The sequence below is a fragment of the Dermacentor albipictus genome, chromosome 8 (assembly GCF_038994185.2).
Source record: "Dermacentor albipictus isolate Rhodes 1998 colony chromosome 8, USDA_Dalb.pri_finalv2, whole genome shotgun sequence".
NCBI lineage: Eukaryota > Metazoa > Arthropoda > Arachnida > Ixodida > Ixodidae > Dermacentor > Dermacentor albipictus.
This window is the reverse complement of record NC_091828.1, coordinates 127,826,043-127,851,717: the sequence shown is the minus strand read 5'-3', so window position 1 is coordinate 127,851,717 and position 25,675 is coordinate 127,826,043. Positions and strand designations below refer to the sequence as shown.

Genomic DNA, 25,675 nt, shown 5'->3' with positions numbered 1-25,675 from the left:
GGAGCCGCGAATGGCTTCAGCTGCTGTGCTTGCACTGCTCTGGTTATCCTGTGTGCTCTGATGTAGTGCATCTGTTTTGGCACGCCCCGGCAGGTCCGAGCTGCTGCAGTGTTTGCACTCGGCACCATACTCAACTGCCCTGCCAAGCGCACTGACCATGCTGATACCATAGACCACAACATTGGCATGACCCTCATCTCATCAGTGGCCAATGATGGCAGCCCAATGGTCCGCAAGGTGAAACTTAAGTTCACTATTCCAGTCGTGTTGTGAGCAATTAGGATACTATATGCACATCATTGAACTTCAGTATTCTCATGTCAGTGCATCACGGTGGATTTCACAGTTCCTTGAAATGACACTGGGCTCTGCAAACCAAAAGGCATGATTCTCAATTAGTGTGCACTCATCGTGACAAAGATGGTCACATGAATGTCATCTGAATGTCAGTACTCCGAGTCCAGGTGTGCTAAGAAATTGGAATGTCCAAGATAGTCCAATACATCATCTTTGTGTGGCATCAGATCATAGGCCAACACTGTTATGGTTTCACTATGCGCCATTCAAGGCATAAAGAGGGTGTGGTCTTCTTTGTCTTCAGCTATAATTATAGGGGTATCATAGAAAGACAAAGAGGGCATTACAACACTTTGCTTTGGAAAGGCATTGATCTGTTTCTAAAGTTTGTCCCTGTTGGCTTACAAACACTCGTAGGATTGTCTAGGGATTGGATCATTACTGGTGAGTATTCCAGTGTTTCATACTGGTTGTGTAACAAATTTGGTATTTAAAGAAAATTGCTTCGTACATATTCATAGTGCTTCCATAGTCACTTGTTGAAGCACCAACAAATTATATCTTCTGATCTCTTCTGGCCATTCTCAGTCAGTTAGCTGTGTTGGCCAGGACTCCTCCTTTTTGGAAAAAAACGTTGCATTCCAAATTAAGGGACAGACTGAATTATGACACATTATCGAGGCCGAGGATTAACTGACATTTTATGTTTTCGCAGAACACCAAGTTCAGTCTTCTTCCTTAATATTGCTGTTCTGATGCTGTACAATCACGCATCCTAAGGTTTTAAACGTATCATGGATGATGAGACTTTATGAATGGCAATGCGCGAGTTTTTAATTTCAACGGAGCTTCAGAATCTTGGAGACCTTGCTGATGCGCTATTGTTGCTCCTGCATCAAGACTAGCCAAATTGAAGTCCCATGATGAATGCATCAAACTGTATTATTGGAACAGAACTGACAGTTGGGCGAGTTAGTGTATACTATTCATGGTGAAATTAGACAATAGACAAGGACGCAGATAAAGGTGGACATGCGATCGCTTCTCTGCATCCTTCTCTACATCCTTGTCTATTGTGCGCGCTACAAATTTCACCGTTTATTACTGGAATTTCGAGTCCAGTGTTCTTTCAAGCACTTACACGTCGACAAGTTCAAATGTGCTACATCTACAGTAGCCTTGCTCTGAAAAAAGCGCATGGCCTACTTTAGCAGTCAAAATCCACGTTAGGCCCACACTTAATATTAAGTTCAAACATAGGTTGTCTCTAATCAACACTGTCATCCAGCATTCCAACAGCTTTGTGCTTAGCCCCGCCTTTCTCAACTGGCCCTATCCAGGAGCTGGTGGTGGCATTGCAGTGGCTTCTCTTCGTGTTCGAGACCCAGTTTGTGGCTGTAGCATACCAGTACCTGGAGGAAGAAACCTCCAAGGAGGCTGTTCATGCCAACAACCTGGGCAACCTACTGAGTCCTGCCAGTGCAGGTAGGACTCAAACTATGGGGCAATCAGCTTACTTGCTGTACTGTATTTGAACTCCTCTAAAGTAGTTCCTCGTGAAATCGGTGAGTTGATAGATTTCAACCAACTGAGGGAGCAGGCTAGCATTGCAGTACTCCATGCCAGATAGCATCCATGCTGTGAAATGTGTAAAAGGCTGTAAGGTTTTTGCAGTTGATTTTTTTTAACGCTTAGGGAACTATAAAAAGGCATTATTGTGTTTTGCTTTACCATCATCATGAAGAGCAGCTCCTGGGCACATCTTTGCTTGAACTTGCATTATTTTAATACATTAATACATAGCTAAAATTGCCCTCTGGTTATGCGTTTCCCATCTGCCCATTGTGTGTTACACATTGTTTAATGTGGAGACTTGCAGAAGTGGTGGGCATTGGGCATAAATAATGCTTGTCCGAGCCCTTGGACCAAATTCCTTGTTAGGCAGTGGTACAACTGGCTAAGAATGTGCAACTCTGTACTTTCTGAATAAGGAGGGGAATCGAGCCCACAGATAATGAAACCAAGAAAAGCAAACTGGAAATAACCTGTGGTAATTATTGAAATGTAGAAGTGATGAGGTAAATGGAAATGAAAGTGGATAAAATAAACAACTTACCAATGGTGGAAGCCGGACCCACATCTGCATTTTGCATATGGTGCTCTAGCAATCGAGCTATGATTGTTCCCACATCCACATGCTTGGGTATTTATGTATTTTTACAAGATCTGGCCCTGAGAGTGTTAGCCAGTGCTACTCATGACCATTGTGGTGGATGTAACTGCAGGTGTGGCATAGTATATGAAATTAGGAGCAGGAAAACTGCTCAAGAAATCCTCATATGCTACCTGAAGGCATGAAGGCTGCCACAGTCAAGACCCTCAGCTTTACATTTCCCTTACAGCCCATTCAATTCCATTTCCTTTACAAAGCCCAGTGGCCTTGAAAGACACCTGAACACAGACATTGTTTTCTGAAGTGTAGTAACCGAAAGCTGTGGCAACCTAAGCCTTGTCTAACTTGTTGCAGCAAGCCTAAATGACTCTTGGTGTTTTTCAGAGATCACACCACTTGGCATGAAGAAGGTGGCATCACGAGACCGGCTCAAGCTGCTGCCCATCACTGGAAACCGTGAGTATTTTGAGGGATGTGGGTCGCTTGATTCTCATGCCTGCCAACCTCATAGCAGAATGTAGTAGAACATTGCAGAATGCCCCATTTTTGGAGAGCTTCTTTACAATTGTATTGACACCAAAAATATTATTTTTTTTTATTTGTGTCTGCTTTAGAGTGGAACTGATTTCGAAAGAATACAATTGCAGTCACTGACATTTTTTTCGTCGTCTCACTCAACCAACCAAAGTGCAGCGTTTATTTGCAAGCTTGGTTTCTGTAGGAACAGAAAATCGGTTGGTCCTGCTGGTTTGTCTGTACCTTTTAATTAATTGCATAACAGTTCAAACAAAATGATGAGGGAAGCAGGCACATAAAAGGCACGTCATAAAAGGGAAATGTCATCCACCCAAGAGCAGTACAAACCCAATACGGTTTGCTTGGAGATGAAGCTTTTCAGTCAAAGGAACATTTATCCTGGTCTGGGGATCAAACATTGGACAAAGCCTTTTCGAGCTGGTCACACCATTTGTGGTAATCAGGAGGCTTGCAGAGGAAGGCAAAATTAATTGACAACTCAACATGCAGGAACACTCAATATGAATTACTTCTTTGGAAGCTTCCTTGCAGACTTCCACGGAACTGATTTTTCTGAGGGCATGTTACGTGGCAACATAATAAATTCAACCCATATATTGGCTATGAGAGGTTGCATGAATTTTGTTAGAGAAATGAGCACATCAGCGTGATGCCAAAGTTGTGGTAGTGCTGAGATAAATGGGGGTCAATAATTGTGCGCTAACAAAATTTAACCCTTTAAGTGCTGTGCCTGAGTATATATTGTATAGTGTATAGAGTGTATATAGTGTATATAGAGAGTATATAGTGTATAGAGTGTATAGGCAGCCTTCCTGGTTGCCTATACATGCACCTGGCTGTGCCCGAGATAATCCATGAGCCTGCAACATCCATACACTGGCTGCGTCATCTACTCAGAAGTTGGTTAGACTAAAATTTTATGGTAGTTGTTTTTATACAACAGATTAATGATTGTTGGTGGTGCTTGTGTCTCTTGTTTGCCAACATTGTGATTCAGTATGATACATTAATGTGAGCACTTCAAACAATGCAGAAATTCAAGTACTCTTTGGGAACTCTGATTCAGGAACTTCGATGTTGCTTGCAAGGTGTCATCAAGAGACAGTGACAGAGATGAAGGGGCTACATTGCCTGAGGAAAACAAATTTTATTAATGTAATGATTAGCATAAGTCTTAATTTTTATTTGAGTTTTCAGATTTAAAGATTGTAAGTGTTCAGCAACATATTGCCATTAAATAACATTTGAATTTAAAGCCTGGCATAATGTGTTACCTAGACAGAAATTGAATTTGTTGCACTCCAGAAAAACACTCGGTATCCAGAAGGTTTAAAAGTATGCCTGTAAGCATGAAATGCCACGCCTGACAGGGACTATTGCTTGCAGTGCTGTCGGGTGCTGCCGTGGTGGAGGGCCTGCCAGAGCCCCCGCCTGTGTTACTGGCCCAGCAGCAGCAGCAGCAGCAGCAGCAGCAGGCACCCGTACAAGAGAAGATGCGGCGCGTGTCTTCCAGCACGTCCATCTGCAGCCTGGGCAGCATCCTGGGCAGCTATGGCAGCGTCTACAGCCAGGTGTGGCGTGCACTGGTCACCCTGGGCAACGACCCACACCCCGAGGTGGCCGCCATGGCCCGCCTGCTGCTCAAGGCCTACCGTGATAAGGTCAGACCAGGCAGCCAGGCTTTATTTAAATTCATTTGTTCATTCATTAATTTCAATCAGTCAATGTATCAATCAATCAACAATTCATTCATTTCAGTTCTGTCTGTTTCAACAAACAGACAGAAAAGTGTTGGATAAAAGCTACCATTCAGCAACTTGACAAGCCTACAGCCCCCATTACAGGGGTTCACAGTTCACATGAATACAGAGGATTACAGCAAAAGTACCAAAATAACTGATATAATACGTAATGTAGAAGTATTTCTACATAATCACTCTATGTTGTTGCATTTACGAAATCCAAATCCATCTTGAAAACTGAGTGAACAGGACATGAAGGCACCCATCATGTAACGGCTCAACCAACAAGGGACAAAGAAGAAACACACAGGACAGGCGCGGACATTCGTGTTTCTTCTTTGTCCCTTGTTGGTTGCGCGGTTACATGAGGCATACCAATGTCGACCACCAACTAGCCCGCCTATCCCTGTTAAATATGTACTGACTAGCCCGGGAATGAATTCCCTTGTTAATGAGCCTGTTACATCGTTAGTCGGACACTGTGCTGGACGAAGGGGAAGTAGATGCAAGCTGACAAGCTAGAAGAATGGGCGTTTATTTTCAGTTCACGCCGCAATATAAACATGGGTGCAGGAAGGAGAGGAAGAGAACCAAGGTGAGGGAAACATAAGATAGGAAGCCAGAATGACCTGTGTAGTTGTCCGCGTCAGTTGAGCCAAGAAATTATAAGAAGAATACTACGGTCACTGCGAAGCGAAGCATTTTGGAGTGGTTCTGACTCCTTCATTTAGATCAGGAAGACAGAGCACTTTTTTATGGGTCCAGCATGTCGCTATAGCAGCGTTTTTGTAGGTTATGAGCTTGCTAGGCTTTGTGTATGTAAGTGGATGACAAAAGTTTCCAGCAACCTGTGTATTGTCCTGACATTAGCCTGAATGCACCATATTCAACACACAGCTGCTTCTATATAGGTTTTTCTTGGTCTCAAGTGTTGTTTACTATCAGGCTCAGTATTTGTTACAACACAGTACAGACCTACTACTTCTTTCTTTCACTAAGAAAAATGACACATGCCATTTTTCTTGTAAACTGGGTGCTACTGATGAGTAAAATTAGCGCATTAAAAGGACAACCCTCACAGGAAGCACTTGTCTGTGTTTTCTTTCTGTGTGCATTGTCTTTTTGTTATGCCGATTTCCCTTAGCAAAAAAACCAACTAGCCCAACAATTAATTACTCTTGAACTGGGGGCTATACATGAGTAACTGGAATGACAATTAGTTCACCAATTTTTCATGTTTTGGCACTACCATACAGCTTTGGAGCTCCTTCGGTAACAGGCTTTTGTGTTGTAACTAGGGGTGTGCGGATATTCAAAAATTTTGAATATTATTGAATAGTATATTTTTAATGTTCGTATTCGATTTGGAAACTACAGGGCTTGTCCATAAAGTAATGAGACTGCCTGCTGCGCGGCGCTGCAGTCGCCAGTAGCACGCTTCCCGGAGGTGGGATTTGTGTTGGGGTTTCTCAGCCAAGTAATCAGGTGGCAGTCATGTCTGACGTCTGATGCAGTGAGGATTTGAAGTGGCGCAAAAGCCGTTTTCGAGTTTTTGTCACGACGGAAAACGTAAAAAATTGAGCATTTGCTGGAGTAGCGGTACATCACTACATTTTGCTTTTACCTAGGCAAAACCGCTTTCGAGACGCATACCTTTGTTAAGGAGGTTTACAAAGATGACGACTCATCAAGGGCCCAGGTTTTCCGGTGGTTCAGTGAGTTGGACAGGATGGTGACGGGTGGACGGGAGACCATTGAAGACATTGAGCAATCTGGATGCCTTTCAGCGAGTAGTTTGGACGAAAATGTGGCCAAGGTAAAAAAATCTCCTGGACTTCGACTGTCGTTTGGGTATCATATTAATCACCAAAGACCTCAACATGTGCAAAACAACAGTTCACAAATTTATTTCTGAAAATTTGAACATGCGGAAGCATTGTTCAAAATTGTTGCCAATAGCGTGGAGTGATGTACAAGAACGACAAGTTGATGTTTCATGTAAGATGTTGGTGCAGTTAAAACGTGAATGGGACTTTTTAGACGGTATAATAACAGGCGATGGATCACGGGTGTTCCAATATGACCCTGAAACCAAGCGCCAAAGTTCGGAGTGGCACACTGCAAGCTCCCCGCACCCAAAGAATGTGAGAATGTCGAAGTCCAAGGTAAAGACAATGTTCATTGTCTTTTTTGGGAAGCGTGGGGTGGTCCTCAAAGAATTTGTACCTCCGAGATGAACCGCCAATGCCGTGTTCTACAAAGAAGTCCTTGAACGCCTTCACAAAGCTGTCGAACAGAAACAGCCGGAGATTGCCAATCGCTGGAAGCTCCACCGTGACAATGCTCCAGCCCACACCGCCTTCGTTTTGACTGCCTACCTGGCCTTGATATGGGTTGCAACCTTGCTGCAGCCAATGTACAGCCCCAGTATGAACCCATCAAACTTTTCCTGTTCCCAAAGCTCAAGAAAAGCCTTATAGGTCACTGTTTTGACGATGTTCCTGCCATCCAACGGGCTGTCACAGAATATCTGAAAGAGGTTACGGCAGCTGACTTCCAGGGAGCCTTTGCAGTGTGGGAATTGTGTTGGGAGCAGTGTATCGACACCGAAGGAGACTACTTTGAAGGATTTTTATGATATAGCTATTGGATCTATAAATTATTTTTACCAGACCCAGTCTATTACCTTATTGTCAAACCCTGTAGGTGATCATAAGTTTTTGAATATTCAGTTGTATACGAATATTCGACACAAATCGAATATATTGCTGGCTGTGCGGGAGCAAACATGGGTCTTAGCCTTTCCTTCTATATAAATATTGGCGAGAACAGACAATGAGGATTACTCAATTTTCTAAGTTAACGTGAGTGAAATACACATTCATTTAATATACTGGCTTGCTAGTCGAAGTGTTTACTGTTGACCATTTAAGTGTGATGTTACAATAACCCAACTTGCTAATAAATACATGTGTGCATCATTATTTGGAATTCGAAGCTAAGTATCTGTATTCGATTTGTATTGAAAAATTTTGGTATCACACACCCCTTTTTGTAACACATATTGAGCATGCTCATACCTCTCCGTGCCAATCTCGCAGTGTTCAGCCACAGCACTGCATTCACTGTTCAGATGGCGAAGCTCATTTTCATCTTGTCTCAGTTATTCTGGAAGGTTTCTTTTTTGTCTCCTCTACATATGTTGCCGGGAAGCCGTTGCAAAAGAGCTTTTTATGCTGAGATTTACCTTCGTATAATATGGTTGACGCCCAATATAATGAAGTAATAAAAATTGGCAGTCTACGTCATTGCATCAATGTTTCATTACATTACAGTTTGTTGCCATATATTCTGCTTAAAGGCTGCTTTGCTAAATTTGGGCCTAAATATTTCAGGAACAAAACATATTTATGATTGTCCATGCATGGGCTGCACTGTTTCCCAAACGTACTCCTTGTCAGCTGCACCATCTCCATGTGGTATCAATTTAATAATTTGGTAATTGGAAGCTCGCCAACTTGAGCATTAGCTTCATCCTGGCATATTGGCGGCGAGGAGTTACGGAGTCGCCATCTAGCGGAAGCGCCTCGCTGGCGTAGTATGAGGGATCACGTGGCGCGCTCCTCATAGGATTTGCTGTCAGCGCTCACTGAAAACACCACGCGCGAGCTCTCCCGGACATTTCTGTAAGTACTTTCGAAACGAGAGAAGTTTTTTACTGTCTAAATAATAATCTTGGGCAAACTGAAAGCTCAGAATCGTTTACAGACGCTATCTCTTTACCGAATACGTACAGTGAACGCCACTGCGCGCGGTCACCGCGATGGAGTCTCCCGAACCGGCTTCTTGCGTAAAAGGTAGGTAAACGCTGAGAGCAAGTTATGTGAAATATGTTCTTATAGTGTTTGTATAACTAAATGGAGCGTAATAGAACGAAGCCTCAATGCAACGATCGCGCAGATTCCCAGCGACCGGCGCGTCTGGATGCTTGTCCGCGCACTGTTTCGCTTTCTCCGCGCGCGCGTTTTCGCACAGTGCCATGAGCTTTAGGCCGCAGAATATGAGCATTTGACAGTATACAAGCAACCATTGTTGCGTGGGTGTTATCAGAGCTGTTCAAAAATAACTTCATTGTAGAGACTTCGACGCCTACGGGGACTCTGATGTGCCATCGCGACGATTAAATCTTTTTTTTCTTCTAAATTCTTTGACCTTTCAATATTATTTGTCGAGTTGCGTCGCACTGTATGTTTATCGGTGTTCTCAGCATGCAGTTTCCCGCTGCTCCTTTTTTGTAATCCAGTGCATGCATTAATTCATAACACAAACATGACCATATGCCATGCTTTTTAAAAATATGCTTCTTACCGCTGCCTTTCCACTCCACTCAACTTGCCAGTATCTATAGCATCGACAAGTTCATATACCAAACCGTCATGACATTAGTCGGGCAGCGGAATCGGGCGAGCGTCTCAGTGCGCGTTTTCAGAGCATCGCAGACCGGGCGCCGTAGCAGAAATCTTCCTCGTGTCTGTGCTTGCTGCATACTCGAGTTGTAGCCGATGTTTGCCGGTTTTATGTTTCGCGAGCCAAACTTCACGCAGCTTGTCCTGCGGCTACGTGTGAATAAGGCTGACTGCGGGCTCCGTTGCGTACATCCGGCATTGTGGCACCGAGCAGCAGCCTACCATGTTGCGCGCCTTCAAAGGCAGCCACTACCTATTGTAGTGCTTTTAAGCGTTGTAAAGGAGACACTCGAAGCGGGAAAATTTCGCCACTAAATGAGGACCGCAGCATACGAGGGAGTTGAAACTCTCGTTTTCAGCTCGCTTCGGCGCTCCCGAAGCAGCCGACGCGGCCGCTATGTCCACGTGATCCCTCCTAGCACGTCACGCCGATGGTGGCGCCAGCTTTTCCAGTGGTGGAGCTCGAGGCCAATACCGTCTCGGTTTCCGTTCTTTTTTATTACTGTTTTCAAGATCCTGCCATGTGCATATAGGCCTTGTGATAACCATACTTGGAAAGCTGTTACTTTCTTAAGTTGTGAGGTGAAACCACATTTATGGCATTTTCGAGCAAAGTGTGTAAAATTGAGGAACGCAGGTAGTGGGAGAAGGGTGGTGCAACTTGTTGTTTAAGTCAAAATGTTTGTATTGTTACCATGTCACCTGGGCATGCGGGACTAGCACGAGAGTATTTTCGTTGTGCAGACTTCTCCTTTTCAATTATTTTATTGAAAATAATTAGACGGACAGATGTGCTCTGTGATCCCTTTCACTATGCTTAAGAACGTGTTGTCATGATTGCAAACAACTTTTGGCAGAGAGTGACAGAAGATTCTTACAGCACATCTGGTTCTGATTCTTCAGGCACTGGAGACCACATGTGTTCAAAGCAGTATGCCATAATGTGGCCTAGGTTGCATTTGCCACAGTGGGCAGGTTGTCATGCGTCAAAACGCCACCAGTGTGGTAGGAGTAAACTTTCCATAAAAGACATTTGTCCTAGGCATTCTTTCTTTGTTTTTCTTTACCTCTGTAATTTAAACAGTATTACCGATTGTCGTAGGGGACTTGGCTAAAGGCAAACATTTGCCTGACTTGGTCATGCCACCCATACAGTAACAGCAGTATAGAAAAAAAGAAAAGTAAGACAGAGCCCATGTAAAACAAAAGTATAATATATACATGTTTTGACAAAGTTCACTACGGAATGCATCAAAAAAAAATAAAAGGCTTGCTTAATCCAACTTTCTAAGCACATGACGTAAGGAACACATATGTTGCTCAAGGCAGGCATCTTGTTTGCCTTGAGTAACACGACTCTCTATCAAGTTGCCAAAATTTCAGCGATGCAAACAATATATATGAAACATTGTTACAGTAATAGGTTTACATGCTTGCCTTTCCAGGCTCAGTCAAGCTTTGAGGCCAAGAAGTGCCGGAAAAGCTCTGTATGCCACTCGGAGCCATCATCCCCTTCGGGAAAGATCAGCTACCTGTCGTAAGTTTTCATACGTGCGTAATGACCTAATGCCTATAACCGTCACTTGTGACCATAGAATCTTCATGCATCCCGTCTTGTAGCAGTTTCATAAGTCGGGGACATGTTACTGGCTTCTCAATGACTCATGTCATTACAAGTACACCTGCTCCCTGTTTGACTACGGAATTTTCTGGTAGCCGAATAATAGCGGGTACTTTGCGTTGCATAGCTGGACTTAATTCATATGCATTCAGTTCAATGAGGGGGTAACGTTAAGAGACAGGATGGCAGTGATGTGGATTAGATAGCACATGGACACAGCCAATATTCTAGTTGACATTAAGAGAGAAATAATAAAGCTGCGCAGGCAATGTAATGCTTAGGGCAGATAACAGGTTGTCTATTAAGTTTACAGAATGGGTGCCATGGAGAGGGAAGGGCAGTCGAGGACGGCAAAAAATTAGGGTATGTGATGAAGTGCAGGCGTAACTTGGAATCGGCTAGCACGAGACAGGGGTAAGTAGAGATTGCTGGGAGAGGGCAGGCTGATTACGGTGATGGTCGTAGGGTAAACAAGAGACTGAGCTCCACCATGCTATATCCGGAAAGAAAGTGCATACCATGCACCTGCTTTCTGGTTGCATTGTAGGGAGTGTGAGCTGCGATTTGGTTAAGCAGTGTACTTGAGAAAACACATTCACACAAACACGAAAGATTAGCTTATTGCTCAAGTGTTTTCTCAAGTGTACTGCTTAACTAAATCATGGATTACCACCTAGGCCTTTGGTACCTGTTAAGTGTGAACTGTAAATAGTGCGAGTCTTGAATCATGAAAAGGAGCCCGTAGAAACTGCTGACCATCTCAGCTAGTGTGAGCCTGTGTCCAGTGAATACAGGCTGGCTGCCACTGTTGTCTAAGGCTCTGTTCCCACTCGGTGCCCAGAAGTGAGTCCCCTCCACCGACGTCTATGAACCTGAGCCTACGACCACCGGTGCAGACGCCCACTCGAAGCCATCAGTTCCAGCATACAGCTCACTTCAGCCGGTCACGTAAGATCTTCGACCGAGGCCCCGACGTGCCTGCACCGGTAAGCTATCAGCTATGTTTGGTTGCCCAGACAAGTTTGTCAATCTGTAGATGTTTGGGGAGCCTTAAAAAATAAAACTGCAACAAAACATATTGTCAAAATTAGGCTCCAGTGGTTGGGGCTTACCGGTTCACCTTAGGAGATGTGGGAAACAGCCCGAAAAAACAAAACAGAACAAATATGATCTGAGGCTGTGGTGGATTGAGACTAGACATATGTTGTATCTTAGTCCCTATCCATGCCCCCTTCAGCTAATGCTGTTTCTGACAGCTCTTAAAGGCCAACTGCAACGAAATTTTACTTTGGCTAAGTTTGTTAGAAATTAGTAGTATATACCATTAATGCAACTTTGGCAAAACTGCATGGCTGGTAAGTGCATAGTTTTCCTGTTAGCAGCCTCTGAACAGCACCTAAGCAGATGACACGTGCGCCTATTGGCTGCCGCTATGATGCAAGTCCCAGCACACCGCTTCCAACATATTTTTTAGCGCGCCACAGGCAGCCATGTGCATCGCTTTATCTTTTGAGTTCATGCTGCAAAGCCACATGCTCAAGGTCATGCATCGCTTCTAGTGAGTGGTAATGGTGGCTTCTTTTTCAGTTTCAGTGGCTATTTTTGCAAGCTTTTTGTGATGCTTCCACTTGTATTTCAAGTGGTAAATTTTGCATGAAGGCTCCTCTATATCTACACTATAACCCAGGCTTCTTGCATGGTACAAAATTTCATTGCAATTGTCTTTTATGGGAGTAAAATGTGAGGGATGCATCATGTGGGAATCGTGTACTTTTGCCTCTAACATGAGCTACTATAGTTAGTGTTAGAGGATTATTGTTGCATTTGAAATTATGCGGACGTTTGAGGTACATTTGCGCCGCCACCATTGTGCTGTCACAGTATTTACACGTGCAACACTTGCACATTGTGGGGATCTCACCTGTACTCTTGCGAGAAAGGAACGAACACAGTAGTGCAAGGGCATTTATTGTGCCTTTTATACACTAATGCTTGCTAGCCAAATTGCTATCCGCAAAACATGCTGATGGCCGCGTGAGAAATCGAGAAAGCCCGACTCATCGCAACCGGATAGAGAGCGAATATGTTTGCCCCATGCTGGACACCAACGCCTGGTCGTTCGCACGTATGGTCACGCGAACGACGGCACGTTTGAACGAGGCCTCACGAGACGGTCTCGCAGAAGCATGTATTGGCGCACGCGCAGAACGCACGCACCGCTTGCTGACCCGGAGCCAAAGAGCCTGCTCCCTGTCGCAGCTGACCAACCCCGTTGTCAAATAGGGCTAGCAGCGCCACACTTGTGCCATCTCTCGTAATGCGCTGCAATCAGACCGACCGCCGCCGGCACCAAGCAACGCGGAGAAGCCAGATTACAGGAGGTGCGAGACATGCTGGGAAAACAACATATCAGGGGACGTGTGGGAGTTGAGCATTCCCACAACATGGAGGGTTCCAAAGTTTCCAAAGACACATGGTGTGTTTGGCTGCAAATGTGACGAAGTCAAGTGGACATATAGTCATGCTTCACTCGATGGGCTATGCCGGAGCCAGGGCGATGTTCTAGCTTCTGTTGCTGGCATGAACATTGGGCAAAAACATTAGTGTTCCTGCTGAGCGGCTGTGTGTATACCACATCGTGGTGCATAAACTTGTCTGAGCAGAACAGAGACCTGAGAAGAACAAAGGAGGTTTGAGAAGAACAAAGAACAGTCGTCAAGCTAAATCTATCCAATCCTTTCTTTGGGCACTGACAAATTTCGATGGTATGTGTTGAGTATAATCTCATGCACCATTAATGTGCAATATCACTGGAGACACGCCTCACCACGCCAGCATTTTGAAACTTCTTCAGTGCTTAGCTAAATCTTGCTATTGCTTTCAAATTTCAGTACTTAATTTTTCAGTGAAACTGCCAATTTTTATGATAGAAGGAATACACAGCATTGGGAGTGACCATGCTCAAACAACCACTCATTGAATTTATTTTTTGCCTTGCTGTTGGCAGGTGGCAGAGGACGACACGGAAGAGCACCTCAATGCACGCAGCTCATCACCCTTGGTGACAACAGGCTTTGTGGACTGGTGCTCCCAATACTTCACCCGTCCGCTCAACAAGGTGCGGTGTGTTCTCTTTGCAACTTGAATAACTACCTTATTTGCACAATCGTAACATGATCCATTGTGTGTTGAGAAGCAGCATGCATTACATTTAGGCTTGCACGAATATTCAACATTCTTTAATATTTGATTGAATATTAGACTGTTTGATATTTGTTTCATCTCAAATTTCCTTATCCAATGTTTCCAAAGCAGAAGAAACAAACAAATAATATACATATCTTTTCACGTATAGGCTGCACCTTCCATATTTCAGGACCTCTAAAAAGAAGGAAGGAAAAAATCCGTAGGTATAACCTGCAGATACAGTAATACCTCGTAACTCGAAATAGTAAAAAGTGGGAAAAATTTCGAGATAAGCGATTCTTGTGATAAGCAAAGTTGTACAAATTGCCATGAAAAATTGAGTCCTTTCTAAAAAAATCGCTACTTACCAGTTCTTCAACAGCAGCTTCTAATCTTGCTTTTCGTAAAGGTTTGATAGAGAAAAAAAAGTAGCATATAAGAGACGTTAACCAGCTGGATTTTGTGGCACTGCCATCTTATTTAGCAGAAAAAAACGGCGTAATGCTGGTCTGCTTTGTGGTCACACTCGGGCCTAGGAAGGTGTCCTCTAGCTGCTTGACACATGGCATGAGCCAATCTTCCCCGTTGCTACACTCAACCTTATCTTGCAGCAAGTGCAGCAAATTCCTCGTTTCAGCAGATGTTGGCATCTCTCAAGGTAGTTCATCATAGTCGCCATCATCTTCGCAGTCCCCTCCATTTGTGGCCATTTGAACGATTTCAAACAAGACAAACTACGCCAATCGTGCTATTGCAGAGCCTGCCTCCACATATGTCTCTACCGTTGCGTGACGTGTCACAGGGTTGCTTGAGAAAGTTGATATGCCACCAGGCTCCGACTTCAGGTTTGGGGAAAGCATCTGCTTTGTGGTAGGCACGGCTAAAGGAGAAAAAAAAAAAAAAAAATAGAGGGATTTTACTTTTGGCAGCATCGTGTGAATCTTGTGAAACGGTCCAGCGCCAGAATTTTTGTTGCATTCTCAGTCAAGATTTCGAGATATCCGCAGTTTGGCCCCAAAAATACTTCGAGAGAAAGGGCAACAAATAAGTGGGACGTATAGGAAATGGTGCGGTGCCCACAAAATATGCGGTTCCCCATGCATTTGCATTTCATGTGCTGTGCCAAGGTCTCTATCTTTGCACAGTGGCCAAGAGCACTGCAAGCTGTCTACTTCAACGAGTACAGTTCTGAGTCTTGTAAAATATGTGAAATTGATTGCTCGAGAATTCTGCTCCTGGTAAGCCGTTGCTCCTGGTAAGCCGTTGGTAAGCTAGTTGCTAACATGTTCCTATGGGTGGCTCATCCATCATCGGTTGCGAGGTCACATATATGGGTTAGATTGACGGCTATTAAAGCGGCATTCTAGTCTGCGGTCAACTAGCCGGCAACTTGTGAGCGTGCGTGCCAAGTTCGTCTATGTGCTCGTTTGTGAGTAGAAAGCTCCAAACTGCACGAACCTGCATGTGTGAACTGTGTACTTGTGTATTCGATGCAACCAGCATGTCTTCTGGTGACTAAACAGCCCGATTTTCACACATGATTCTGTTCTTTCCATACGTGCTGCTTTTGTTTTTCCCTCTGTTAGTGTAGCATTAATAGTCTGGATCGTTGGCTTGTGTGGCCTAGTCGAACCTTGTACCGATAAAGATTATACGTTGTGGGAATGCCACGCATGCTCACACAGCCAGGTCATTCACAGAAGGTACCAATATTCTAAAGATTGAATATTAGAGAAATCGAATGTATGAGATATTCGATTCACGTACAGAATTATTCAAGTATTCACACACCTGTATATATATAACAGCGTTTCTACGAACCAGTTTTGGTCTCTTCTCAGGAGAGGTATGTGTCAGAATGTCATGACACAAAAGGTGATCACGTGGGATCAGAACGTTGTGATATTTTGGCACCTACTCTTGCTCGCTAGGTCATCTGCTATGCTTCTCCTCATCGTGTGGTCCGATGTAACAGCAATAGCAGATGGTTTGTGCCAGACCGAGTGTCAAAATACCAGAATTTCCTGTTGTCACAAATGTAATGTATGGTTAATTACTTGCAGAATCTAAATACAGCTGACGGATTTTTTGGATGCTTGATTGTTTGGACGTGCCAGATTATTCGGATGCCTTTATGACACTGCCATGTGTATAAGAATGTCTGAAATTGCGGATGCTAAAACCCTTCGCCGTCCGATTTTTCAGACATTTTACGTGGCCGCAGGTCCTAAATAGCAATAATTGAAGGCACCACTTGAATTATTAACAGGCTGTGCAAGATGCACAAGAAAAGAAAGTGAGGACAGTACTAGTGCATCTTTCACAGCAAGTTAATCGTTCAAGTATGGATACAACTTAAAAAAACAACTTAAACAATAACAGCACGATACAATTTAAAGAAAAACAGCAGTTGGCAACCAACGCACAAAAATCGCAGGGTTCTGTTAGTCCGCCAGCCAATCACAGAAGCAAACAAAATTGTCATTATGTGACATTTTCAAAATGGCGTCATACTTCATACCTTCGGAGCGTCTGCTGTTCTTGAATAGTCTTTTCATCGGTGGAAGCGATGAGGTGTGCAACAAACATAAACAAAGTGTATTGAGTCTGAGAATTTCACTCTTCAAAGTTTGCAGTACAGTTCATTTCATTGCTGAGCCCATTTTACTCATGAAACTTCACTACCAACTGAAGTGAAACTTGACAATAAATAGTTGCTGTGAAGCAAGCGTTTTATTCCAGTTCAATAAAGAATTAGGCTATTGTCATTTTGCTATAATATACAAGTAAAAACGTATAAAATTACATGCTAATAATATTACTTTTGTGGTTACCGCCTAATTTAGGTAACAGGGAAAGCTTGAAGTACGAACTATTTGCAGCCTCGCACAGGAATAGTGGCTGGCGGTAGTAAGGGCTTGGGCGGGGCTTCACTGCAGACTTAAAGTGCATCCGTCTATAGTCTGCAAGATGGTATCATTGAAGCCACCACCGCCGCCGTCTCGAGTATCTGCATCGAACCTTTGCTCTCGCATGACGATCCGCTAGCAGCCATTGCCACCATGGCAACGCTAGGCCTAGCTGCTTCGACAGTCTCTGCCAAATTTTCAGGACTCGGAGTTGTGTTTTTTATTGAAAAAAGTTTGCCGTCAGCAATGGGGCCAACTCTGCCTTTGTCATCGATGTCTTCTAAGTGCAGAAAGCACAACAAAGGTGAAGCATTGCATAATGCCGGTTCTTTATCACTTTTGCCACAAGACAGCAGCATTATGCAGTGAAGCATATGCAGTGTATTTCGGTGAAACAGAGCAAGAATGGGAGAGGGCCACTGTTCGGGGACACTACAGTAATTATAGACACCTGCACTCTCCGTCTCCTGTCACAGTGCAAGCACAGATATGCCTAAAATGGTCACTTTCGCCAGAAAGGGGAAGCATAGATTGCAATAGCGAATTAGTAGACAGCTATAGAAAGTAAGGATATTAGTTTTGTCATCCATGTAAACTTCTAAACATTTGCTTATTAAGTAAATTAACAAGCATGGCGTCGACATGTGCAGGCAAACATGAACGCATCACACTCGATGACCGCAGACACTCGCTGTCAAAACGCTGCCGTGATGAAGCGCGGCAACAGCAGCGAGCGAAGTGACCTTCATGCTGTCTATCGCTTTAATGCAAACTGAGCAGTGATAACACAGCACGCACGAAGGTATGAGCCGTCAGCACACCTAGACTCTGCCCCCAACGCAGATCACCTTCAAGATATGGCCTGCCTGACCACGTGTGGCTGCTTAATATGCAGTTGCTGCCAGACGCTGCCCCCCTCCCTCCCCTCCTCCCAATGCATTGTGCACAACGAAGGACGGTGCAATCCCTCCCCGCTTTGCTCCTTTGTGTGCGAAAGATTGAGCTGCAATTGTTGGCTCCCCTCGCACATAGAGCATATGTCGTGTCGCGACAGTCTAATCGCTTTTGGACTTTGTACGGAACATCACGGCGACTCTGATGATGGCAAAAATTCACCTGGAGTGTCCATATAATTGCTGTCACAATAATAAGTATTTTGGTAGGCTTTCGGAGCTACTTTGGATGTGTCTGCAGAGATTTGGTTCCTTTGGGACAGTAAAGGGCATGCATTCATTTTTTCTGATTGCCCGATTTTTCTAACATTTTCGCAGCCCGACATTGACTGTAGTGGCGGTTCTTAACATGTCATATGTGAAATAAGCCAACATAGTTTCATGCTTATTTTGTTTGAAAAATTCCAGCAGCACCCAACTACTCTAGTGGTATCCTCACATCTCATTGACACTACTGTCTCGCTTAGGAGCCTTTGGCCATGCCACAAATTGAAAACTATAGGGATACACACCTATGTTTCATCAGCTTTTGCTACATATGTTGTCTTAAAAGGTATAATAATTCTGGTGTCCATTCTGGAATCGCAACAGTCACTTGCTAAGCAGAAGTGGTTTGTATTGTTTAGGCACATTTTCTCGCAGTACAGTAAAAGCCCTGTAATCTATAGTCACTTTATTCACTTTCAGATTGATTCATAAAATCTATGAGGTCTAGTATTCTCTCATGCAAAATTTTACAAATAACTTTAACAGCCGGTGTGCTCTTACACAAACAAATGAATCAGTTCACTCTGTGGCATCTAGATGTAGTGCAATGTGCTGGAATTTTTTGTCACCAGTATTCTAATTTGTGGTGTCCAAAGCTATAAGATATGACCATACGTGCTCAACCCTGATGGCTATACTTGCCAGCTATTTCAATGCAAATTGGAGCATTAAGGTTTTGGCAGGCTGGTTACCATGGCAAAAGTGGTGTGGCATCCTTCTCTGCGCTGCTTGGCCCGTTGCACTGAGAACGGTTGCTGCAGTGCATACGAGCCATCTCGAATACCTTTGGTATATATTAGAATAGAAAAATGTGAAAGCCATAAGAAATGCCATTGGTTGCCAACAAACACTGCCGGCAAAACAGCTGCGAGATTGCTTAAAGGGGCATGTTTCAACAGGAGGCATGGCATGATGGGCACAGAATCGCACGGGGCTGTCAGTACAGGCGCTTATGATATAACAATGGCCAGTATTACTAATTTTAGCACACAGAAGCGATGAACACAAAACTGATAAGATATGCAGAAGCGATTGTTCCTGTTTTGTCCATTTTCGGTCTGTCACCTCTGTCTGCTAAAGTAAGTTTAATCATGGAATACGAATTAGCTCAGTCTGTCACATTGTTCGGTCAATATTTGTGGTGTGGTGTGGTGGGCATTGCATGGGATGGCCAGCCTTCTCAAGTGCAACAGTGGCAATGCCAAAATGCTGCATGAGGGGTTAAAGTCTGTCAAGACTATGACTCTACATGCTGCAGCCTTCTGGGATACATGGTCCACTACAAAGAGCATCTGAAATAACTGCGTGGCATGTGCTTGTGCAACAGTGTTCTGCACTTTCTTTCCTGGGGTTTCTTATGGATATTTGGAAAGTCTGCTTGGCGTGAACATTTTTCATGGCACAATAGGTTTGTAATGAATGTTGTTTCACTTGCTACTGCTGCTGGGTAAACTCAACAGGTGTGGGTAGCCAGGCTGTGCCGCAGCAGTAGACTTTTAGTTTGAGCCAACATTACTAGAACCAGCTTAGTTTCACAGCTCTACCAGAAAATTTGTCCCAAGTGGCAGTCATTGGAACTAGCAGCTATGATGTTGCAACTTGATTCACAGCTGCTGTGTTGTCTGCTACACAGAAAGCAAGCGGTGCGAGCTGCGAAAGTAAATTTAATCTCAAATAGATTTCCATTCTTCAATACCGCCGGGTGGTAACTTGCAGCTACTCTCAGGCGCGATATGTGCACCATAAAGAATAAGCAATGGCCACTGCTCCCAAGTACCACTCCTGTTAGCGGTCAGCTATGTTTGCATGCAAATAAAATTACTGTTCAACGTAGCTAGCTGTCAATGGCAGTGACATTTGCTGCTGAGAGTAGGTAGTAGCAGCTGTTACGAGTAACAATTGAGTACACCTAGATGCAACTGGGTGCATCCAAGCTTCGAAGGGAGTGCAGTGATGTGATGACAGCTGATGACAAGATAGTTTTGGCTCCGCATGTAACACTTTACACTGCTCACAGTTTGCATATTCAAGCATTCCACAACACCAACCCAGTAACATTGTACAGGCATCAATTATATATTTCCTATAGGCACTTATCACAAAAAATGGGAGGGCCGTGCTGTTAATTTGGGTGTGAAAGAACTTAGCGATATAAATGCATCATTGTGCTCTGCTTATTCGGCTGGCGAGCAGTCTGCCGACCTATGCTTCCTGCTTGTGGTGTAGCAGACAGTGCTTGAGCTGTGAATCAGGTTGGGACTGCAGCACCGACGTCGTTGCAGCGAGTGCCACTCAGGACACGCTCCTCCGCTGGAAAAGATAGGGAGCTGTGAAACCGAGCTGTTTCTAGTAACATTGGTTTGAACAATGTGCAAACATTCTGACCTCTTGTGTAGAGCATGGCTGGAGTGCCGCAGTGTGGTGGGAACAGCTGTTGTTGCTCTCTGTGCAGATTTTGGATGTGCCCCAGCTGGGAGCAGGGGACTCCTTGACTGCTAGGGAGTCCCCCTGGTGCCAAGTGGTACTGCCTCTATCTCTTTCTCTCTCTTTTCTGCTTGCCTGTCTCTCTGCATGTTGTGCAGTGGCTGTCGCAAAGCTTCCTTCTTCTTCTCAAGAATGCACCTCTTCTGTCTTAAAGGGCCCCTCATCAGGTCTGGACATCTTGAGCTAACAAGCACCATACCTACATTGCGTGCTAACAATTGTGTCTGCTAAGTATAGCATTGCTACAGCTGCGGAAAGAGCTGAAATTTCAAACTGAACATTGTTTGCCCTTCTCTTTGCAAGCGCCGCGTTCCCAGTTGGAGAGTTGATATATATATAGCACAAGTGTGGCTACGTATATCACGCTGTTGTGACGTTGCTCATAGTGACACGCACCTTCGAGAATTATTCAAGGCAACATCTGTTACTTGTGTAATGTGTTGCTTGAATAGACGAATTAAAGCTTAGAGAAATAATAAAACACATAAACCGAATGTCTGCATGTTCCTGTTTTACTTCGCACCGCAGCAAGAGAGATTTACTTCCGTTTCGTCTGCTTGTTCCCACGTCGTGCAGTCGCGCACGCAGACACCGAAACTGTCATTTTCTACCGTGTTCCAGCACGAGATCATGCTCTGTGATCCGCTTGTATGTGCCTCATATTTGTATAACACTGACTTATACCGGTAGTGAGGTGCCCTTGTGCACAGCGTGGAAAATCACATGCTGCGTGAAATGAGACAGATGCAATAGCCCGCATGCAACACTGCCAGTTGAAATGCACTGCGCAGCAAAAGATGAAAGCGGAAAAAAATGAAGGCGGGGCCCGTGATGTATGCGACACGTGATCCTCGAGCTCTGGTATGAGAGAATACAGGGAAGGAATTTCGTTTGCGGAAGCTAGACGGGGAAAGTGGAGAGAGTGTCTCTCTTAGTCGTAGCTCTCGCCTCCTAAAATTATGGGTTCGTGGCACTGAAGTATATCTATCTCGGCAGGTAATGAATCAATTTGAAAAATTCTTGCGGCAGAACGCTTCATAGATGGCACGGAACAACTTCCAATGTATAGCGGAAATTTGTTACGTGGCCTGGTGAGGGGCCCTTTAAAGAAGCTGCCTGTGCTGGCTTGCCAAAATAGGCCGATCAACCAACAGGAATGATGCATGCCTGTTTGTCACAGGGCCCAGAAAAGTGACCGCATTGGCTATAGTAGTACCTTTGCTGCTTAACATTCTTCTTCACATGCGTGCGCATGTTTCATGAATATTGGAGTTCGCAATCAGCCTGGGCTGAATTTCAGCCCAGGCTTTCTAATTGCAATGAGACCAAGCTTCCTTTTTGTGAAGAAGAAAGAACTAAACTTCAAACCTCATACATTATGAGGTGGCAGTCTATGATTCGGGGCATCACAGCGGTTGCTCATCTGCAAGTTGAATCGAAGCCAGTTTAGATTCTGTTTTTCATAGTGTGGATATGGAGACAGTACCCACTGTGATAGCCTAGTGGCCATGGCGTGGTGCAGCTGATCTTGAGGTTGCGGTTTGGTCCCTACTGCGGCAGCCATATTTTGATAGAGGCGAAGTGCAATAACACTCGTGAACTTATACTTTCATGCACTTTAAAGAACCTTGTGTGGTCAAATCAAAACTGACCTTGAGTCCTTCTCTAAGGCATGCCTCATAAACAGGTTGTGGTTTTGACATATAAAAACCTAGAACCTAATGTAATCAGTAATGTAGACATGATGCAAGTGTACAGATAGGCATCACAGAGAACTTTTTAAAACCAGGTTAGTTTTTTAATTTAAGGAATTGGAATTGTCTTCTGATACATGCAACATATTCTTTCCAACCTTCTAAGAAAGTCCATTCCATTTGAATGTTCGCATTTAACTGCGATCGTGATTTATCCTTTAAGCTGGAAACAGGTTTGACCATAATGTTTTAGCACAAGGTCTAACAGAAGATTTCTCCAAGTCCAGTTTGAGGTACAAATAGTTAGGATTTGTAGTTGTGTACTGACATCACTTGGTAATCAAGTGAAGACAAGGCTGGTCTGGGTTCTGATTGCACACTGATTTCTCCCTTGCAATGAAAGCAGGTTACACAGGCCTCAGACTCCGAAAGCATGGAGCACCAGCAGCGGGAGTGGAGGTTTCTGCGTAATGCACGGATAAGGTTGGCTGCGCAGGCTGAACGTCGGAAAACCGGTGAGCACTGTTCAGGCAGGTGCTTGTGTGGGTGTTGCAGGATGCATGCAGTGTCCTGCATTTGGTTGATATCTGACAATTGTGACAATTGTTGTCTGACGATTGGCATCTGGAAGAAGACAACTGTGTGTTTTGCCTTTGTACTTAGCTTGAATATAAGTACTGATGACAGAGTTTAAGATGTGATGTATCCATAGCTTTGATTACGTTTTCCTTCCACCTTTACCAACATTTGTGTGTAACATGACAAATAGGTATATGTTTACTGCAAAAACCTGCGTATAATACGAACCCGTATATAGTATGAGGTGAAATTTTTTGTATGCGAACTGGAAAAAAATAGTTTTATCCGCGTATAATACGAGTAAAGAAAACTCGAGGAAAACATTTATTTAAATTGCACTCCGCACTTCAATCACTGTCTTCCTCAGCTACTCTCTCTTTGGATGGTTCTTTGTCGGACATATCTTCCCAGAGGTACTCATACTCTGTGCCATCGAGTGCGTTCGAGGTGCCACACTTCTTGAATACGTGACACACAAGGTCCTCTGGTATGCTGGCCCATGCGTCCACAATCCACTTGCATAGCGCGGCTGGCGACTCCCGCTTCAGCTCCCGGTCGGCGTCACTGCAGGCTCACCTGTGCGCATCCAATCTGCGTAACATCGCTTGACCGCGACCTTGAACGGCTTGTTCACGCAAACATCTGAAGGCTGCAGTTGAGACGTCATCCCACCTGGGATAACGACGAGCTCAGTGCCGGATTCACGCAACTGCATCTTCACTGAGTCGGCCGAATGGCAACAAAATGCGTCCAGCACGAGGATGGACGGGAGCGACAATTGTGTGCCGGGCCGCTTACACCAGACAGACTTTATCCAGTCGAGCACAAGATTCTCGTTCATCCAGCGTTTCTCATGGCATCTTGCGACCATATTTTTTGGCAGCTCCTCACCTTTAGTTACTGTTTTGCACTTGAACATGACATAGGGTGGAAGCTTGCGTCCGTCTGCAGGGCAGGACAACATGATGGTAACTCGCGTTTTCTGGTTGCCAGTGGACCGTACATAAACTTGTTTAGAGCCCTTTTCGTGCATGGTGAGGGGCGATGGCATGTCCAGATAAACCGGTGTTTGATCAGCATTGCCAATTTGCCCTAGCTGGAAGTTCTTGGACTTGCACAACGAAATAATGTGGTGCTGGAAAGCCACAAGCAGCTCTTTGAATGATTCGGGCAGCTTTTGTGAAATCGAAGTTCGGCGGCGTAAGGAAAAGCCAGCATGGCACATGTAGCGATAAATCCAGTGCTTGCTCGCTTTGAAGGCTGAGCTTGGTAGCCCTTTTTCTATTGCAAGCTCCTTAGCTTTTGCCTGCATAAGCTCCACGCTCATAGCTAGATGCACGGCTCGCTGTTGGCGTACAGACTCCGTCAAGGCGAGTTCGATTTCCGAGAAGGTCCCACTCTTCGGGCCGCGAAAGCTTCTTCGCGTTCTGCTGCACGCGAAAAGGGCTTCCTTCTGTCGACGCCATCCGCGAATGCTTTCCTTGTTGATGCCAAACTGCCTCCAGGCCGCACTGTTGCCGATGTCCTGTGTGGCTAAAATAACCTTTCTCTTGAAAGCAGCCGAGTACTGTTTTCGTGGTGCGGCCATCTTGGTCCTTCAATGTGGAATAAAAAAGATGCACTTTGCGAAGCGTGGTTTGCACGTGTGCTGCCAAGGTGCGCCCTTAACAATAAAGAAATGATGCTGTAGTCACGCAGCAATAACAAAACCAAGCTGTAGCCACACGGCAATAAGGAAGCCAAGCCGTAGCCACGCAGCAATAATGAAACCAAAACTTTTAGCCCAAATTTCTGACTGAAATTTTTGTTCGGATCCACATATAGTAGAGTAAAAAATTTGGGACGCTAATAATAGGAAATAAACCTCATATTATACGCGGGTCTTTACTGTATATTGCACCTGTGTTGTGTTTCTGAAATATCGTTGAAATCCCGCACCTGTCCTGTTTACACAACCCTTCTCTGTCTGTGTCTTTTTGCATGTTGCCTTGCCTATACTTACATGGTAAACCAACTAGCCCAAACGAAAGTTTTATTCTAGCTGTCTACAAGCAAAGTTCAGAAGTATTGCTCTTTCTTATGTAACTGCTAATTTTAATGTGCAAGCTGAATGGCTCACTCAATTCAGCTACTTTTCTGCATTGTGAATACAGCTAAACCTCGATATAACTAAATTTAGTATAACGAAATTCTCAATATAATGAAGCATTTAACTTATATCTTCTTGTCCATAGATCACTATGTATTTAGAACATCAATATAAAGAAGTGTGCTTATACACTATTTCAGTAGTATAACGAATTTTAACTGCTGCCGCGAAGGATTACCAAAACAATAAATTTAAACTTCTGCAGACGTTCAGATGGTTGAATTACAAGTGGCTGCTTCTCAAATCATGCGCCACATGACCATGAGCGACTGCTGAAGCGGAGCAGCGTCATGTTCCATGTAATGTCTGAGTGCGATAAGGTCCTATTGCGTTCCACATTTTGTATGCTTTAGGTGTGAATGAAAGTGTGCGAGGGTCTCCATTTTTAGCATGTCCATGGCTGCACATTGTTGAGCATGGCTGAGCATGCACGCAGCCCGTGTGCCTTGTTTTAGAGGTCTTCTGGCGCGTGGTGTGCAAAGAGTGAGTTTGCCGAGATTGCGTGGCATGGATCATGCTTGCTGTCTTCCCGAACGTTCAGTATTCGAGGTTGCGTAATCTCGGGTTTTGGGGACATGTTTAAGTGAGAGGCAGACAACTGCCCCCACTGCGAATGCT

General features: G+C 44.4%; 1 protein-coding gene across 7 annotated transcripts in view; it reads left to right on the top strand.

Moving 5' to 3' along the window:
- Positions 1–25,675, top strand: part of raptor (regulatory associated protein of MTOR complex 1) — a 61,969-nt gene that overhangs the window by 20,606 nt on the left and 15,688 nt on the right. For 2 of the 7 annotated variants that reach the window (XM_065452662.2, XM_065452665.2), the window contains exons 12-20: positions 94–237; positions 1,638–1,782; positions 2,855–2,926; positions 4,394–4,668; positions 10,661–10,752; positions 11,678–11,822; positions 13,844–13,954; positions 20,604–20,672; positions 22,733–22,844. In XM_065452662.2, coding sequence (XP_065308734.1) covers positions 94–237; positions 1,638–1,782; positions 2,855–2,926; positions 4,394–4,668; positions 10,661–10,752; positions 11,678–11,822; positions 13,844–13,954; positions 20,604–20,672; positions 22,733–22,844 — 1,165 coding nt within the window. The remainder of the gene's footprint in view (positions 1–93; positions 238–1,637; positions 1,783–2,854; positions 2,927–4,393; positions 4,669–10,660; positions 10,753–11,677; positions 11,823–13,843; positions 13,955–20,603; positions 20,673–22,732; positions 22,845–25,675) is intronic. The other 5 variants (XM_065452667.2, XM_065452668.2, XM_065452664.2 and 2 more) reach the window with 4 other exon arrangements.